The 19,199-nt window shown below is 41.2% G+C and overlaps 1 protein-coding gene across 1 annotated transcript; it reads left to right on the forward strand.

Annotated features, from left to right (window-relative positions):
* Positions 1-6,950: 6,950 nt before the first annotated feature.
* On the forward strand, positions 6,951-17,263 carry cbx6b (chromobox homolog 6b; the record flags this gene model as incomplete). The annotated part of the gene is made up of 5 exons (XM_039824610.1): positions 6,951-7,703; positions 11,398-11,680; positions 12,145-12,386; positions 13,640-13,819; positions 14,317-17,263. Coding segments are annotated over 5 exons (1,689 nt in total), but the record flags the coding sequence as incomplete, so codon positions are not given.
* Positions 17,264-19,199: the final 1,936 nt, after the last annotated feature.

The raw sequence follows: 19,199 nt of genomic DNA on the forward strand, positions 1-19,199 counted from the left end.
ACTGTGGCCTGAGAAAGACTGGAGGTAAATAATTAAACATGGCTCAACCATAAAACACACACATGCTGTAAACCCTGACTGGGCGTGTGCGAGTGCCCCATTGTATGTTTTATTCAAGACTATAACAAAGTTCTGTTTTCACTCTATAATGCATAAAACCATCATATGTAAACTTTTTAAAATGGGTTGTAAAACATATACTGTACACTTGGTTTTTCATGTGCTGTTTTTTTTAAATCCATGTCGTAACCTCTTTAAGAAAAGTGCTATATAAATAAAATGTATTATTTACACTACCGGTCAAATTTTAGGGGTCACTTAGAAATTTCCATTCTACTCCATTATAGACAGAATACCAGCTGATCTGAGTGGGTGACTGATCTTAAATGCAATATCTACATTGCCCATTATCAGCAACCATTCATCCAATTTAATAAAAAAAAAACAGCTGGGTGTTGTAGCTTCTGGCACAGATTACTCAAACAGAAGTATATGTTGTATTAGTTAACATCTATTTTAGGGTGCGGATACATATTTCATGCACTTTAAGGCATTTACAGCAACAGGGCGATGCATGTGGGATTGACACAAAATAAACTACAGTGCCCATGTTCCTCATAACATATTTATCATATGGTGAGGAACGCATCACCATATTACAGGATAAGCTACTGTATATCAGGCTTTGCATGTGCAGATAATGGGGATTTGTTGATGGAAAACATAGAATATCACTAGACTTATCCTTTAAAGCAACACTAGAGAAAACTTTCCCGCTTCAGTCCCCCTACAGGTTGGAAGCGGAATTGTCCCATTATGTCTCATTCAAACTACAGATCCGCTAGCCTGGTCCTACCAGACTCTGGTACATTTTATTTGTACAGAGAGTCTGGCCACTCTCCATTGACAAGTGTTAACTTCCTTGAAGGCGGGTACTCTGTTGAAGTTTAAAACTACTGGATCTGCCCAGAGCCACTCTGGATCTGCCATAACCAATCGCTAACGTTTGGTCGTGACGTATGTCATGCGCAAGAGGGGAGACCGAAAAGGCTTATATTTATCATTAGCATCGCTAGCGTTTGCCTTAGCCAACTCCTTCAAAACTAACAGAGCGAGCTGGAAAACCAAACTTTTCCCGAATCCCGTGGGGAGGAGGGCCACAACATCACGGCCACCAACACAACTCAGCAAAGATTGTTCTTGCTCGGGCTTTAACTTCTGGATATTCGGCAGTGTTGCCACAACGGACCGAATGGCTCGCTTGCATCTTTCTCCGCCGCCATTACGGAACTACAACTCTAGTGCACGACTTCAACCTCATCGTTCTCAGCTACTCCCTCTGTTCGCTAGCCTGGTTGACACCAGACCCTTCTCAGTTGTAACTGAGAGTGGGTCTTGGAAAGGTTCATTGACAGTTCATTTCCAAAGGGGCGTCACCAACGGCGCTCAAATGTCTCTGGGCGCATTGGATAGTCCTTCACCCAATCAGACCAACGATCCGGTAGCCTTAATGTTGAACGTAAACAAAAACCTGCTCGCCGTCGCTGCGCTATCGTCATCGCGTAAAGCCCACCTCAACGGTTGTGATTGGTGTGAAGCCCGCCTCAGCGGTTGTGATTGGTGCCTCGATTTTGGGGACATTGGAAATGGGTTTGAATGGGCTCTTGCCAAATTTGCCGGAAGTTTGTCAGGGTTTACCCAGACTATCTGTTCGCTGATTGGACCGCCAAATATTTGGCTGGAGAAAACCCAAGAATATACCGCAAACCCATACGTAGTAGTGAAGGGAAATGAAAATTTAGCGTAAGTACGTAGGAGGGTGGAGCCAGGCTACAGATCCGCTACCCCATCTGGCAAACTTGAATATTGCGGTTATAGCCGATAGAGCTGCAAAGTGAATGCAGAAGGGCCATTCACCCTGTTACGAGTTGATGAACCACTGAAATGATTTTGGAAACATTATTTTAAGTTACAAAAACTTCTCTACTGTTGCTTTAATATCAGTTCTGTCAGGTCCATTAAGTCAAGAACACATATGACAATAAAAATGATTTAGGAAATTTTTATTGACTTAATTGCATTTCAGTTAATAAATTCTGAATAAAATTTTTGGCGGTATGGCTCTGTTCAGGGAGTCCTCTGACCTTTCATGAGCACCATGAAATAGCAGAGAGTCAGAGGACAGCAGCAGCATTAGGGAACGCTCACACAGTTTAGGACTGTGTGAGCTGAAATATTCCCCCACATGAACAGACGACGACATAGAAGCAAATGCCACGTTATACACGACAAGGAGGAGCAGGGGAGGTGGCGGGCGGCAGAGAAGCGAGCAGCAAGCAGGTAGGAGCAAACTGAATCTGTTTTAAATAGGGCGCCCTGTTTGAGTGTAGCCATTAAGCAGCGAGGGGTGTTGACCAGCTGATGCGCTAATCCAGATCAGCTGATGCAGCTCAGCTGGAGCAGATCAGCTGATGAGACCGTGTTGTTGGCCAATAGCGTTAGCAGCGACTTGATTACCTGGCCTGCCAGAACTGACGCTGACGCTCAATTTCTTTACTTCACGCCCAAAGGTGGGTCACAAAAAAAAGTGCTCAGTGAGTAGAACTGATTCCGAACAATTGTTGTCCATAAAAGGTAGTTTTCTTTTTTTATAAATGCCTGAATATAAACTGAATATGTAGCCATGAAGCATGTACAAATTCAAAGGAAAACAATGTGGAAACAGTCTTCTTTCTGCAATATTTTTTTTATCTACAGTAACACTATTTTGTATTAAAAAAATAAGTAGAACTTGGAAATGGAAATGCATGATTTGGGGCTATAATAAATGAAATTGACTTGACTAAATATGTAAACAGCACAAAGTGTAGTACTTGTAATTAAAGCATATTTTAAAAATCTGTGATCCCAATCCTTTAATACAGTAGTATCATTAATATTTCTCATTTTTGATTGGTTAATGCAGAGCTCAGTGGTCATATGTGCTAAAAATCCTATAATCCTCATACTTTAATCACTTTAGATGTCAAAGTCCTACTTGCACAGACTATAGGAGGCAAAAAACAAGCATGTTCCCTATATAGGAGTCCCTACATTTTTGTATGAAAAAAATTAAACAAAACATTGAACGTATCTTGATCTTTATAAGTTGTTTTCTGTTTCGCTCAGGCCTCAGTATATGGACACTAAACCACAAGAAATATCGATCACTGAGAGAAAACATGTACTTCTTCCACCAACAACCCCCCCCCCCCAAAAAAAGAGTTGCTCTGTGATACTTGATCAAAGCCCCCCAGATGAGTGGAGAGAAAGTTATTGATTTCTTTAACCATCATATTTTGGCATTGGGCCTTGAACTGCACTCAGCCCACAGCGCTGACGGATTTATCATTCTCAAACTGCAGATTTGTTCTTTCTGTGACAGGTCAGAGTCAGTGAACTCCCCATGAACTCCTGGAGGAGAGATGCAGGTGCCATATTTGACAGTGATGTGTTCATGTTGTGAGCGAAAGGTAGGACAGTTTGGTGAGAAGGATAATTGTGTTTTGTTGTAATCCAGACAGGAAGTAAAAAGGGAAACTGGGAAACCATTGGCTGTTGCAGTAGGTTAATTGTGTATAGTTTAGTGGATTAAAGGCCATGTCAGAGAGAGAGAGAGAGAGAGAGAGAGAGAGAGAGAGAAGAGAGAGACAGAGAGAGAGAGAGAGAGAGAGACTTGTACACTAGATGGCACCAACTAACTGCTCACATGACTTGAATGTTAAACAGCTTCATGACACACTTATTTAATCTCTTTCTTGATCCCTCTTCTCTTATTTTCTCCTCACAAAGTTATATAAACATGGTTCAATATTTCAGATGTTAGCACAAACACTCACTCTGCATACTATCTAACACTTTCTTACACAACAGAATCTGATATTTGTTACACATTGAGGATTGATTGCGACATGTGGAATAGTGATCACAGACCATCAGTGATGGAGGAGGTATTCTATTTAAGTAAAATTAGCAATGCTAAATAAAAAATATTCAAGTAAAAGTATTGAATTGGAAAGCGTACTTAGGTAAAAGTACAAAAGTATTAACAGAACAACGTATGCAAAAGTATAAAATGCAGCCAAATGTATACCCTGTCAGCATTATGACGTTATTTTTGGATTATTTTTACTGAAGCATTAACATTGTAGGCAGCATTTTACTGTTGTTTAGTTACTGTTGCTGGGTAGTTCAAGCACAGTACTTTAGTAAATGTACTTAGTTACTTTCCACCACTGTGGACTATTAGTAGCTCTCTGATGTAGTATATATACTGTTCATTCTGCTGACACAGCGGACATTTAAACAGGTTATTAAATTACAGCGAGAACAGTCAAGCACCAGTAACTGCAGAGGATGTATTGATCTGCAATTGACGAAGAAAAACAATAGAAATATTCACACTAAAAGCCTAGAAAAATGTAGACTATAAAAATAGTTTTCACTGCCACAATTCATTTTGTTTCCACATTCATTCATCCATCCCTAAGAGGTTAGTCACTTGCTTACAAAAAAAATCAGCCGAAAAAGACGCAATGAGTTTAGAGTTCAGAGAAACCGAGCAGCTCTGACCAAAATCCACAGCATGGATTATGGATACAATCCGGTAGAAAAACTACATTAACAAAATGAGAAATTCCCAACAAAGGAAAACTTCAAAGCTCTAATATCACTGCAGCATACAACATTGAGGTCATGGGTGACTTGGAAGATAAATCCAGCTCAGACTTGCTGGCCACAGCGTCTCTCACGGAAGCTTTTATAGACATAATAGATCAGCAGTATATTTCGATCATTAACTAGGCAGCGGTGTCCAGAATGCTTCACCCACACTGGCCTTTTAATGCACTCATATTATAGCTCAGACTCACTGGACTGTGCTGCAGTGTTGAACATAATGTTATACTTTAATCCCCAAATGCATTCATGTAGCCAGTGTTTACACCTTCAGCATGCTAAAAAAACACAGAAGAAAAACCATTCAAGGCTACAAGCATAGCTACAATCATCATTAGGTGTAATACAGTGACTGGCACGGGGCAAATGACTACAAAAAGAAACCCCACTACTGCTGCAAAGCCATTTACAGCCAAAAATGCCACTAGTGACATTTCAGTCTATACGCTGAATACAAATGTGGCGCTCCGACATTATTCTTACTTATGTGAGAGGAGTGATTGTTTTGTATTTACTATTCCCGGTGTCGTGTCTCCATCTCTACAGCAGTACTTAACAATCTACTTTACTATTCTAGTGTTCCAGTGAAGACTGAGAGCCCGAGCTATTTTCTGCTGCAGACATGATGTCTCACGATGTCTCACGCCGCATCTCTCACCCATCTTATATTAGCGCTTTCGGCGCCTGCGACTTTGAGAAGTCTTATCTTAAATCCCCCTTAATGCCTGTGTGGGAATGCACATCACGCACTAATTTTATACACACGGTGAAGAGTTTTCTCACACCTTTTCTCACATCGTCTGTGTCTGTGTATGAGTGTTTTAATGTTTCCCCTCTGTCTCAGTCTCACTCAAACATGCTCATGAATATTTGTGTGTGTGTGTGTGTGAAACTTAAAATGCATTTTTTACTGTCAAGCATGGTTAAATAAAACTCGTTCATTGCACCAGCTCTGCATGTCTGCATGCTCTGCACACACACACACACACACACACACACACACACACACACACACACACACACACACACACACACACACACACACACACACACACACACACACACACACACACACACACACACCAACTAAGGCCATCAGTCTGTCATCTCTGCTGCTGTAGAGCTGTTCTAGGAGCCCTGTGGCTGACATGTGGCCTGACTTATGGCCATCCACACATCGCATTACAGCAGGCCTGTAATGTGTTTCTGAGCAAGAAAATATGAAGCCAAAGGGAAGAAAAAACAATTTCATGATGTAATTAGGATTGTTGCATGCGGAGAGGATCCGGTTTACAATGAAAGCTTGAGGGGAAAAAAACTCCCAAAGAAGACTAAAATGTACCCTCTTCTTTGATGCTGTATGCAATGTGGCTGCAACATAGAGCTGGGCAATATATTGATATTATATCAATATCATGATATGAGACTAGATATCGTCTTAGATTTTGGATATCGTAATATCGTAATAAGACATAAGTGTTGTCTTTTCTTGGTTTTAAAGGCTGCATTACAGTAAAGTGATGTCATTTTCTAAATTCACCAGACTGTTGTAACGGTTCTATTATTTTCCTTTACCAACTTAGTCATTATATCCACATTACTGATGATTATTTATCAAAAACCTCATTGTGTAAATATTTTGTGAAAGCACCAATAGTCAACACTACAATATCGTTTCGGTATTGAGGTATTTGGTCAAAAATATTGTGATATTTGATTTTCTCCATATCGCCCAGCCCTACTGCAACATCTTTATGATAGAAAATCTGATGTGTTATTGAGAACAAAAACGTTTCCCAGAATAGGATATTCCTATCACAGATTACAGTTTAAACACTGCTGGAAAAGTTTGCTCTAGGCAACAGGAGGAAGATAAAATGTGCTATCAGACTGCATGACTCGCTCTCTCTCCCTCTCTCTCTCTCTCTCTCTCTCTCTCTCTCTCTCTTCTTCAGTATTACCAGGCTGGATTCTGCCTGAATACCGAGGACATGCGCGCTAAACAGGGGGAGGAGGTGTATCACAGACTCTCTGATTCTGATGTTTTGCGTTGACTCAATTATGGTGAAGAACTCTCATTTTCTAGTCGCCTGTTTTTGTGGAAAAGAGAAAAAGTGAGGAGTTGGTTTTTTTTTCTCTCAATTTAAAGACATGAAAATAATTTGACACTTTTCTTGCTCTGGAGCGTTTAGTTTTTTCAGAGTGTTATTGTTATTAGATTTTTTTAATAATCGATCGCTGACGTCGCCACCCTGAAGTTCATTGTTATTATCTTGGCCGCCGGGATGGTGGCCTTCATCGGAGCGGTTATCTGCATCATCGCAGCCGTTCACACCGGGTCCTCCAGGGCTGCCTCGGCACCACAGCAACCAGCAACCGACAACCACTCGCTGTATCCGGGCGCGGATACTGCGGCCGGCTCCGTGGCCCGGGCCGGATCTTTGGGCGCTCTCCATGGTTCTGAAACACCCGATTCAGAAGCACCGACCTTCAACATCGGGCTCAGCGGGCTGGACGGTGTCACCGGACTCACCGGGCATGACCCAACGGTCAGTCGACTCATCTGCACGCCGATCCCCGCCGGGGAATGCAATACGAAAAACTTTCAGCAACAAGCAGAAGACCCGTCGCTGTACGCGGGGGAAGACTGGGGCTACCTCCGCACCACCGCGGAGGAGCTCCGGCAGACCGTCCTGCAACAAAAGGACCAGATACTGACCGACCAGCGGACCATCAGGGACCTGACGGGGAAACTATCCGAGTGTGAGAAGGGGCTGGACGGCGGCAGCAGCAGCGCGGACAGACGCGGGAGCGCTGCGGGGTTGTGGGGGGCCAAAGGCTCGGCAGAGGAGACGCACATGGAGCGGATCATGGTGCGGGACAGCCCGGGCTCGACGCCCGAAAATGTCCACTTGCTCACCGTTAGGGCAGTGGATGAACTGGAGCAGGCAATCACTCAGCTCAAAGACCGCATAGAGAAACTGGAGGTAGGTAGAGTGTGGAGAAAATTATCACTACACATAAATCATCTCCTTCATGCTGCAGCGAAAACAATCTTTGGTTCCACATGATGGGTTTCTGAAGGCATACAGAATGATTTCCCTCTTTTAAGATCCACCTAAATATGATCCAGGGTCTGATAACCGCTTTGAATATTATTGTACTATAACTCCAACTGTACATTTTGCAGTAATAATTGATGATCAGAGACATACGTGGCTAAATCTTGGTCTTCTTCACTCTTACAGCTCCCTTTTAGGATTCCTGGACATGCATGAGTGGTTTATGAAAGCAAGGGTTTTTAAATTTTTAATGAGATCAAGTGAGTTATCCAAAAGTTGTGTGTGATATTGGCAGCCGGTTAAAGAAGCAATCTAAGACTTTCTTCCTTTTTATCTGCACATCAATTATCATGTGATTCAATTTAAAATTATAGTCATGCTCATTGCTAAATAACATCCATGTGTAGAGAGTTCCTTTAATCATAACTTGTCATCTGTTAATGTCTTTAATAATACATGAAATGATTGCTTTGGCTCACGCCAAGTTAACAGATTGAGATTTAAAAGTGAAAAGTGAGGCAGGGAAACAGAGAGAAACAGAGGGGAGAGAAGTGGGGGGAGGAGAGATGAGGATAAAGGTAAGTGGGGAGGAGAAAAAGGAGCAGCAGAAGGAGGATGATTAGGTAAAGGAGGGAGTATGGCAGAGTAACGTAAAACGTGCTCTCATCTGACCAGAATCCAATGATGTATAACCTCATTTTTGGCTGAAGACATACCATCCATAATGTATGAGTTGCCTATATTTGTAGAAAGCGCAGACTAAACATGCTTCTCTGCAGTATCTGTGGTAGTGTATTGTATGTAGGACATGTGTGTATGAGTATTTGTGTTTGTGGATTATACACATTTTGTCTGTTTTCCCTGTCGCCGCTGTCAGACGGAAACCTCCAGAATGCAAATGGGATGAAAAATCTCCACGTTTTTCATTTTTCGGGAACACATTTCCCATTGTCAGAATACGATCTGAATGATATGTAGTTAAACCTAAAACACTCTAGCGTGATGTGTGTCTTTTACCATGCAAGTCACGTTTCTGTTCATACAGGAGCTACTTGGCCTACTTCAGAAGCACACTGTGGTGTTTATATCAGATGATACTGTATGTGTACTGGTGGATATACAATAAAGGAAGAGCACTATCCTATTCTTCTACAACCATTAGTATTCAATCACACACTAGCTTCATGTCATGACCAACATCTTGTCACACCATGTGATGCAAACAAGTTGATGTGGTTGCAAATGTGTGAATGTGCAGTTACTGTAATGGTTTTCCATTTCTATAGCGTACCTACCAGTACACTTGGTATCATAGTGTGGCTGATATAACAATACAAGAGGCACACCCACGTAAGCCCCATTGTTTGACATCTGCACATGTAAATACTTGCCTTGGAGCCTAACCCTGGGCTTGATGACAGAACTATCAAATACATTTGAGAGTAAATCACCTATCATGCCAAGACTCAGGAAAGCAAATGCATCATAGCGTGCAGTCCGTAGCACGGTGCATACCTATCAGTTTGGGTTACATTAAGACATCAAGTATGTTTATATTTGAAGATAATGACATATTACAGCTTCCTGGTAGGAAAAACGTACAACACTGACAATTATCTTGTTGATTTTACCACAAAATGTAACTATATCCCCAGATAGGGATAGAGTGATACATCTACTGGACAACAAACATGTTAAATAGGATAAACTGGGGACTATATTGGTAATTCCCTCCATTATGTATCTTTTTTTGGGACAAAACTCAATACCCAAACTCTTTCAGAATCTTTAATATACAATGCTGTAACCTTTTCAACCATGTGTTATTAGTTCACATTTTCACATATCAGTTATAATTGTAGGAAGTAATTCCCCTCCTCTATGGCCTTAGATTATTTGTATTGTCTCTGTATGTGTGTATGTTTTCTGTATTTCTACCGAACACTGTAAACAAGATGCTCGGTGGATATACTAGACCACCACCCAGGTTTTAAAAATCTTGCAGCGTCTGTATTCCCCAAATTCCTGCCCTTGTGTTTTGGGTGTTTATTTCAGTGAACCATTACAGAGCCGGGCCTAGACATTTGCTGTTGACTGAAATAGTTGATTGTCTTGGCAGCCTTTTCTGACTTGCAAATATTTGTTGCGTTGTACTTAATTTGAAAGAAATCCCTGCAGATATGAGAGTGGCTGAGCTTGAAGAAGATCTATTCCTACCCCAAAATGGCATGTGTGGCACTTGGATACAGACAGTTTTGTTATCTTCTCTGTGAAATTATGTTTACCCAGCTTTAGTCATGCCAGAGATTCCAGAGCACTGCAAAAACATCAACTAATAAAACCCAGAATACTACACAATCAATTCTAAGCACTGTTGCAAAAGCAGGCTAAAACTCTGTAGAGAAGCTAAACTGTAAAAGCCTTGAGATGCAGTATACAGTAAAGGAAAAAACACGTTCAAAGAAATAGTTTGTAGTTTTTTTGGAAACATGCTTATTTGCTTAAGAGGTAGATGAGAAGATTCGTACTACTCTAGATATCTGTCCGTTAAGTATGCAGCTACAGCCGGCATCCAGTTAGCTTACAGTAGCTTAGCATAAAGGCTGGAAACAGGTGGAAACAGCCAGCCTGGCTCCATCCGAAGGTATCAAAATCCATCTTCCAGCACATTTAATTAGCACATATTTAGAGATGGCCCGATACCTTTTTTTGCTTCCCGATACCGATTCCGATACCTGAACTTGTGTATCGGCCGATACAGAGTACCGATCCGATACCAGTGTGTCATATATTTTATTATGTTTTAACAACTGTATACTACTATCCCTGTATGGATGTGATATGATTTCTATCTTTGTTGTCGGTCTGGCTCAAGTTAAACTCTTTGTGAAACATGAACAAACACAAACAATGAATGCCACAGAACTTTCTTTTATTCTCCAGTTTGACAGTCAGTTATAACGGAAAAAGAACAAAGATAAACTACTTTAACATAGATTTTCTTTAGGGCTTTATTACGTGGTATCGGATCGGTGCATAAACTCCAGTACTTCCTGATACCGATACCAGCGTTTTAGGCAGTATCGGAGCCAATACCGATACTGGTATCGGTATCGGACCATCTCCATACATAAAAACTAATTTTGAGTAGTCTATACAAAATCCAGAGTGTAAAGACAACAATGTATGGATTTTATGGTAGGTATGTTGGGAAATATGACAGCATATGTTTTTTTTGTGCAGGACAATTTCTTCTCCTACCTAGCAACCTCATGATGACTACGCCCAGCCAAGAAAAAGTCCTCAAAGGAATGTTAAAGCATTCCTTTAAGGATGAAAAACATTAACCACAGCATAGTGGAACCTTACTAAATTAGCCCCTGGTTGTATCCCCAGGCGTGATGTAATGTCTCGGCAAAATCAATTATTAACTGGGTGTAATAACTTTTCCTTGCATAGGCATGCAACTGACATGACGTTGAGATAGTAGTGGTAAATAGACTATATTACCAGAACTCTAGATTAAACATCACAGCAAGCGCAGAGAGTACTTTACAATGTTTTCCTGTAAAACCCACACTGTGAACCAGTTCTCGTCCACTGTCTCCCTCCTCTGTAGTCAGACATTGGCCCATTTCCTCACAACCAGACGGACAGCAACACCTCAGGAGCGCCAGAGGAAGGCGGGATGTCTGGCGGTCCGGAAAGGTTGGCCGATCCCGGGAACAAAGCTGGTGCTGACAGGCCCTGGAGGATGGAAGACTTGGAGGGGGAGCTGGAGAGGAAGGTGGAGCTGCTGGAGAAAGAGAGAAAAACCCTGAGGCTGGAAACAGAGAAGCACAGGCAAGGAATCGACCGGGGCATCAATAAGCTACATCACCGAATCTCAGGACTGGAGGAAGGTAGGAATTCACAGAGAGGTAGAAAAGAAAGAAATATTAGAAAAAAGAAATAATCAGAATGTGTGTGTGTGTGTGTGTGTGTGTGTGTGTGTGTGTGTGTGTGTGTGTGCCTGCGTTTTAATGTGTGAATGAAAATATAATAAAGAGGTATACAAAATAAAGAGTGGAATGGCTGTGATGAATCACTTGCATGACAACTCAAGTCACTAATGATGAGAAATAATTTGGCATAGAAATTACCTCAGATGTTTCATTTTTGTATTACTCTTAATCAAATCAAGCCATGGGGTTTCATTATGATGTTTCAAAAATGATCAGACAGACTATGAAATCCATGCCCTGCAAACAAATCAGATGTGAAGAAAGTGAAGATACAGTATATCATAAAAACAGAAACTTGCCAGATAGATGATTTAATTGCGCTCTTAATCACTTCATTTGTTTCCATGCTTTCTGCCCCCCAGGTGTCTCAGGACATTCCTTCCCAGAGGGCTACCGGTTGTCTTTCCCAACTCGGACAAACTACATGTACGCTGTTATGAAAGCCTCCATCCCAGCGCTGCGGGCCTTCACCGCCTGCCTGTGGCTGCGGCCCGCAGAGGGAGGAATCGGGACACCTCTGTCTTACGCTGTTCCCGAGCAACCCAACGAACTGGTGCTGCTGCAAGGCCTGCATACCCCCACTGAGCTGCTCATCAATGACAAGGTACTGTATCAATCAAGAGACTGAGCATCCACTGTACATGTGAATGTACCTGTCCCCTGCTTGGGTGCAATTGATTTTCCTGAGGAGATTAATGTCATGGTTTGTCATATTTCTAACTATTTATTGATTAGAGTCTGTATGTATTATTAAGACAACACAAACATTTTTAGAGTATGTAGAGCAGGGGTGTCAAACTCAACTTCACTAAGGGCCACACTGGAAAATAAGAATCACATCAAGGGCCAGACTTGTTTAGTTTATTTTATTTAATCGAAAAAGTAAAATGTATTTGACTGTATTATTGCATGTGTCACATAGTCTTCTCACTTACAGTTTGTTCAACATAAAGTCCTAAAGAAGTCAGGAAAAAGTTCCTCAGCCATCATAGAAAAGAAGCGCTGAAAAACGTCGGAAAAGTGACAAAAAAGTTGGAAAAAGTGACGAAAACTAGGTGGGCCAAAATGTATTGTGAACCTAAATTGATATGCGGGGCGGATCATAATCTGCGAGGGTCTGGATTTGGCCCGTGGGCCTTGAGTTTGACACATGTGATGTGGAGAGTCCATCAGTATCACTACATGTTCTGCAGAACTATATGTTTATGTGGGGTTATAACATAAAGAATAGGATACAAATTATCTAAAACACAGAGTGCTACCTGTTAATATCTTTCCTGTAAGACAAGGTGACTGGATCCAACAGTCTGCAGCACTAATCTGGGATAGATATGGTGTGGGAGACTTGATGCCAACCAGTGTATGCCAACCGGTGATTTATTATCACCATAGAGGAGTTTCACTACTGCTTTCTCCAATGCTAACTTACCAATTTTACCAGTTGTACTCTATGTGAACAGCATGGAAGTATAACATTTTGTTATGTCTTTACGGAAGGAATAGTGCACTGTATTAGCATACAAATAAGTAGAACATATCAAATTAAAGAGCCAATTTAGCAGAGAAGCTAAACAGCCTCATTCACGTGTTTAAATGACATTTATGGGCTTAATAAAAATGGGCTTCAGGTATAATTCAATAAAGTCATTATGGACATAGATGGTCTGTGTCCTTGGAGGTAACAGGATGTCTATGGGACTGAGGAACTACTGAAGAAACAAGAGAGAAATAAGATGCGAAACAGCTATTGAGATACAGCTTGATGACATCTTACCTCCAAATGTGTGACACTCAAACACATCAGAATTGAAAAAGGTCTACCCGATCTGAACTGTCCTTTTGCTCTCTCGTTCCTAGGTGGCGCAGTTGCCTCTAAACCTCTCCCGAGGCAGCTGGCAGCACATCTGTGTGAGCTGGAGCCAGAAGGGAGGAGCTTGGCAGGCCTACCAGGGGGGAAAGCTGAGGGGCGAGGGTCACGCGCTGGCAGCCGGACATCACATCAGACCTGGAGGAGTGCTCATACTGGGGCAGGAGCAGGTAGGTGCACGAATGAGGGTGTTAAAGACTACTTTCACCAAGGCTCTCAAAGTGTTTCATGCTATTTACTACTTTTATTTACAACCCTGCAGCTGCAGTGGGTAAACTACTATTTGCTTGCAGTGCTGTAGTCAGCAGTAGCCTGAAGGGCATAACAAGTAAATTTATTTTGGATGGAGCATTACCTGTCTGGTAACACTATAAACTGATACAGCTTACCAAAGTGTTAAAATGGTGTGCTATGTTGTAGAGTTGTGTGGAGAAGGCCTAGGGACCCTCATCCAGAGCCAAAAGAACCCCTCTCACGTGGCCTCTTTGTTCAGTAGTGCTGCATTCATAAAGGTTATCCCATTTCCTTCATCTTCTCACAGTCTTGCCCAAGGCAGCAAATCAGTCGAAGCTGAGCCTGTGTGTGCATGAAAGTAAAAGTGTTTTATCTTTTTCTTCAATCACATGCTTTCTGTAATCCAACTGACTTCACTCTTCTTTCTCTCCAGGATTCCCTTGGTGGAGGTTTTGATTCATCCCAGGCCCTGGTTGGAGAGCTGTCCCAGGTGGGTCTTTGGGACCGGGTCCTGTCTTCCAACCAGGTCGCCAGCTTGGCCCGCTGTGGCAGAGTAAGCCAGGGCAGTGTGGCCCCCTGGACCGAGAACGGAGTTGAGGTTTACGGTGGAGCAACCAAGGACCCGGGGGAGCCTTGTAGTAAACACAACAGGAATTCTCGATGACCGGTGGGGGAAGGGGAAGTGAGAGAGAGCAGGGCAAAGGGAGGGGTAAAGTTCTAGCCCTTTCAAGAAGGTAGGATTCTGCCCATCATTAATACCGTTAAAGGGTTTTCTAAACAACTCTACGTGACATGGACTGACAAGTATGTAAAAAAAATGGAAAATTAATGGTAATGTTATATATCTATATGAGATGAGTCAAGGCTTTGCAGTTACTTCACCACACTTTGCAATACAAGATGATATTCCCCATAAATATAGCTGTAGTATGGGCTCACATCATATTTTGTAAATGACTTATAAGTAAATTTATATAGCCTATGTATCCAAATAAAGTAAATTTGATTCAGGCCGCACTAAACTGTCATTGGTCCTAGCTCCTCTGTGCTTTGTTAGCAAACCAGCTAGCAGTCAAACTAGTGAAAGCAACTAAGGTAAATGGTAATATGTGAATTCTAGCAAACAATTGAACCTCCTGCTAGCTAATTAGCAGGCAAATGTGTTAGATCAATACCACTCTCATGTCTGCACAGTAAATATGAAGCTACCATCAGCAGCCAGCTAACTTAACTTAGCGTAAAACTAAAAACATGGGGGAAACAGCTAGCATGACTCTGTCCAAAGTTAACAAAATCCGCCAAGTAACACCTTACACTCGTAATGAACTAATTTACACATGGCTTGTCTAATCCGCACAAAAAAATAATTCTTGTTTTTACACTTGTTTTTTTATGGATTAAACAAACAAGATATAATAATAGATATAGTATATCTATTATTATATCTTGCTGAAAGGATTTCTTTCATGAGCTTTAGGGGGGGCTGGTAGGCAAAATGTGTTCTCTTTGGACAAAGCTAGGCTAGCTTTTTCCACCTGTGACCAGTCTTTATGCTAAGCTAAATTAGCCAGCTGCTGATCGTACCTGTAGCTTCATACTTAGCGTACATTATGCAAGTGTCAATCTTCTTGTCAAATTCTCAGCAACAAAGCGAACAAGTGTATTTGCCAAAATGTTGAACTTGATGACCACAGCCTATTTCTTCTGTTGAGACAGCCGAGCTGGGAGAAATGAATTGAGTTGTTCACAGCTGCTGTAGCCCTGACCTCCACTACGGCTGCTAGAAGTCGTGTAAAGCCAGCTGAAATCCCTCCACGAGTGCAGCAGGGTGGAGTTATTTCTGTGATTAGGTCTGCGACAGCTTTAGAGTCGGGAGTCAAGGTAAGGTGATGAAAAGTCTTGGACAATGCTGGGGGAATGTTAAATAGTAGATGGCAGCAAGGGGTAGATGATGAAAGAATAAGCAAAGAGGGAGGACACGGTAAAAAAAAAATAGATAGATTGGGCACTTTTAAGGAGTGATGCTACATTGTTTTCACCTCTGCATGATGTATTCATATACCTGTAATGTCTTGCCACTGCGCTGCACTGTGCAGGTCACACGCTGCCTCCTGCATCCACTGCTGGTATAGGTGGCTGTCTTTGTGTTTGTCTATAAGGCCTGAGGGTCTCTAATGAAATACTGAACAAATCCAAAACAAGGAGTCTTATTCCCATAAGGAAATCACCACCAAAAGCAGAATCTTACTCTTTGGGGCCATTTTACACCTTTTTTAAAAAGCCTTTGCCCCATTTATGTCATTCTGTGCAAATTTAGAAAGTCAAAGTATGTGCTCTGATCAAGGAAATGTGTCTCAGATGATATCTTTTGGCTTCATCGTGTAGTACATACACGTTATGTTCTTTAAATTCATGCAACCTTCAAACACACATAACATTTGTTATTTTCAAATTTAAATAATGCACTCAGTCATTTTTACATTCTTAGATATTGACTGTTTCTTCTTTGCAATTTTATACATGCAACCACTCAATAGTGTGGTTTGATTATTGAACAACCTGCAACCTCCAACTCTTCCAACCTTCCTACATTCCATGCATGAGTCGTACTGTATGTTTGTTACACGCGTCAGTGCATCCGCTACATGTTTCTGAAGATCCATCTCTGATCATGTTTGTACTCCAAAAACATTTTAATGATTATTTCCTACTGTTTGTGTGATACGTGATGTTAAACACAGATTGTTCATTTCAGTCTTTTCTGAAACACTGGCTCTCCCTAACATAAAAATATAATCCTTAGTGGAAAGTGCCTGTCAGGGTGTTTGTACCCATGTAGACAAAATCATCTAATTTCTTATCCTGATGGAAAAAATTAACACTGCGAGATATTTTGAACTAATCAAGCATCAGTGTTTCAGGGAATTCCCTGGTGGATTTTTTTAAGATTCAAGAGGTTTGATTAAAAACATTTGAAACTACAGTGCCGCCAAACGGATGCACAATCGGGTCAAAATCATCTTGCCATGTCTAATAGTGTCTTTGATGATGCCCTTTCAGTCTGCAGCGTTATTAACAATATTATGCCTGTCTGTTCAGCTCATGTTAGAGCTTTTTTGGGGGGCTTTTGGATAGTGTTGTGGCATTATTCTGTTTACATTTACTGGAATTAAAGGCTTTTAAACTCCATTGGCAATGTTTCCTTACATGACAATTCAGATCTTTTTTTTTTTCACTGTATGCATTGGTATCTGTCTATTTTCATGTTGTTGTTTGTATAAATAGTGTATGTCCATGTCTTGTAAGGTGTTGTATTGTTCTGCATATGTGCCCTGTCCAAACCTTAAGTCTTTATTAAAGTCCTAATTTTCAGATGTAAAGAATGTGATTCTTTTCTTAGTATCTAATGCTTGAACTTCAGAGAAGTGCTCTTTTATTCAAGGCCATGCACGCGCGCGCACTCACACACACACACACACACACACACACACACACACACACACACACACACACACACACACACACACACACACACACACTTGTAATTCAATCCAATCTCTACAACGACATAAAAAAGTACATTTACATTTACAGTACATCTTTATTCTCCTGATTAATTTTCCTCCCGAGCAAATTGAAGTACAGAGTATAAGGAGAAAAGCCATGAGCCAAAAGCATTTGTAGATTAAGATTTGTGTGTGTAAGTTAAGAGTAAATTGACAATTTGGGTTAATTTTGAGTCATCTGTTGTGTCTCAGAGCTAGTCATAGTAGTAAAAGTTGTTTCTGTTTCTGTAGCACGTTTTAGAGGCTTAATGAGCTAAAGACCTCACAGTAAAAGCATGAAATACAGACAATATTCTGTATATAAACAGTGTCTGTAAATATATAGATATGTTTTATGTGCAGAGTTTTTTTTCTTCTTTTTAAGTTATTCATTTAATAAAAAATGGAAACTGATTTTAAATGAATAGTTTGAAATTTGGGGACATTTTTCACTTTGTTGCTGATAGTGACATGAGAAACATTTGTACCACTTCCATATTCGTCCACCAAAATATAAAGCCACAGCGAAGAGCAGGTTAGCTTAGCTTAGCATAAAGAATGGAAACAGAGGGGGAAGCAGCTAGCCTGGCTCTGTTCAAAGGTAGCAAAGTTTCGCCTTCCAGCCCCTCTAAAGCTCACTAATTAACAGGCTATAGCTTGTTTAATCTGTACAAAAAAAATGCCGAAACCTTATGAGAGTGGTATCACTCTTCTCATCTAAGTTATGGCAAGAAAGAGATTGCGGGTATTTCCCAAAATGTTGAGCTGTTCCTTTAAAAATGTATGTCTTACATGAATTTCCATATGACCGAAAAATAACCGTAAGCTTCTAAAAACTGCAAGTCTATTTAAATGGATTGCATGTAAACTGTGTAGGTATCTGCATTAATTCTCTACACCTCTCTGTCATCCTCTATTCTCACCCTCCTCTCATCTTCTCACTCCCCCTCTCCTCCTCTCAGTGATATTTCTACTTAAGACCCCGCATCCTCCTCCGCTTTTTACTGAGTCCCTGCACTCCTCCTCAGACACCTTCAACACGTCTACTGGCAAAAAATCTAATCATGAGGCTCTGACTTTTTACAGTTGCTGTCACGAAACTGTCATTTTATAGATCTGTTGGGAAAGTGATGGTAAAAATGGAAGGGAGCAAGCATACACAACATTTCTAAAACAAATAGAAACTGTATGAGTAGGAATTTAAAGACAAATCCATTTATCTCTGCTTCTCTACCTCAACACATAATCATACTTTTTTTTCAGTCTTGATTTGCCTGTGTACCAACACACTATGGTGATGATTTGACAAGCCATTACTGTAAGTGACGGATAGTGAAAAGGCAACATGTTTCCCAGCAGCTAACAGATGCTGTTCAACAATATCTGCAGTCACTAATTAGCGTGAGTCAATCTGTTCAACCGTTCCAGTGGATAAGACACGACTGAGACTGAGCGCCTTTTGTTCACGCAATCCTCTCTGTTACTAATGGACTTAGTCCAGAGTCACACTCAGCTGGTGTCACACAACTTAGATCTAACCCCAGTCAAAGTCCAGTTAACCTTGTTACCGTGTGTGTGTGTGTGTGTGTGTGTGTGTGTGTGTGCGTGTGGGTGTGTTTGTGCATGCGTGTGTGTGTATGTGTGTGGGTGTGTGCATGCGTGTGTGCATGCGTGTGTGTATGTGTGTGTTCATGCGTGTGTGTGTGTGTGTGTGTGTGTGTGTGTGTAGCCTGCTGTGTGTGTGTGAGCAACTGCTTACTCTGACTGATGC

This window comes from Perca fluviatilis, chromosome 15, assembly GCF_010015445.1.
Source record: "Perca fluviatilis chromosome 15, GENO_Pfluv_1.0, whole genome shotgun sequence".
In the NCBI taxonomy this organism is placed as follows: Eukaryota; Metazoa; Chordata; class Actinopteri; order Perciformes; family Percidae; genus Perca; species Perca fluviatilis.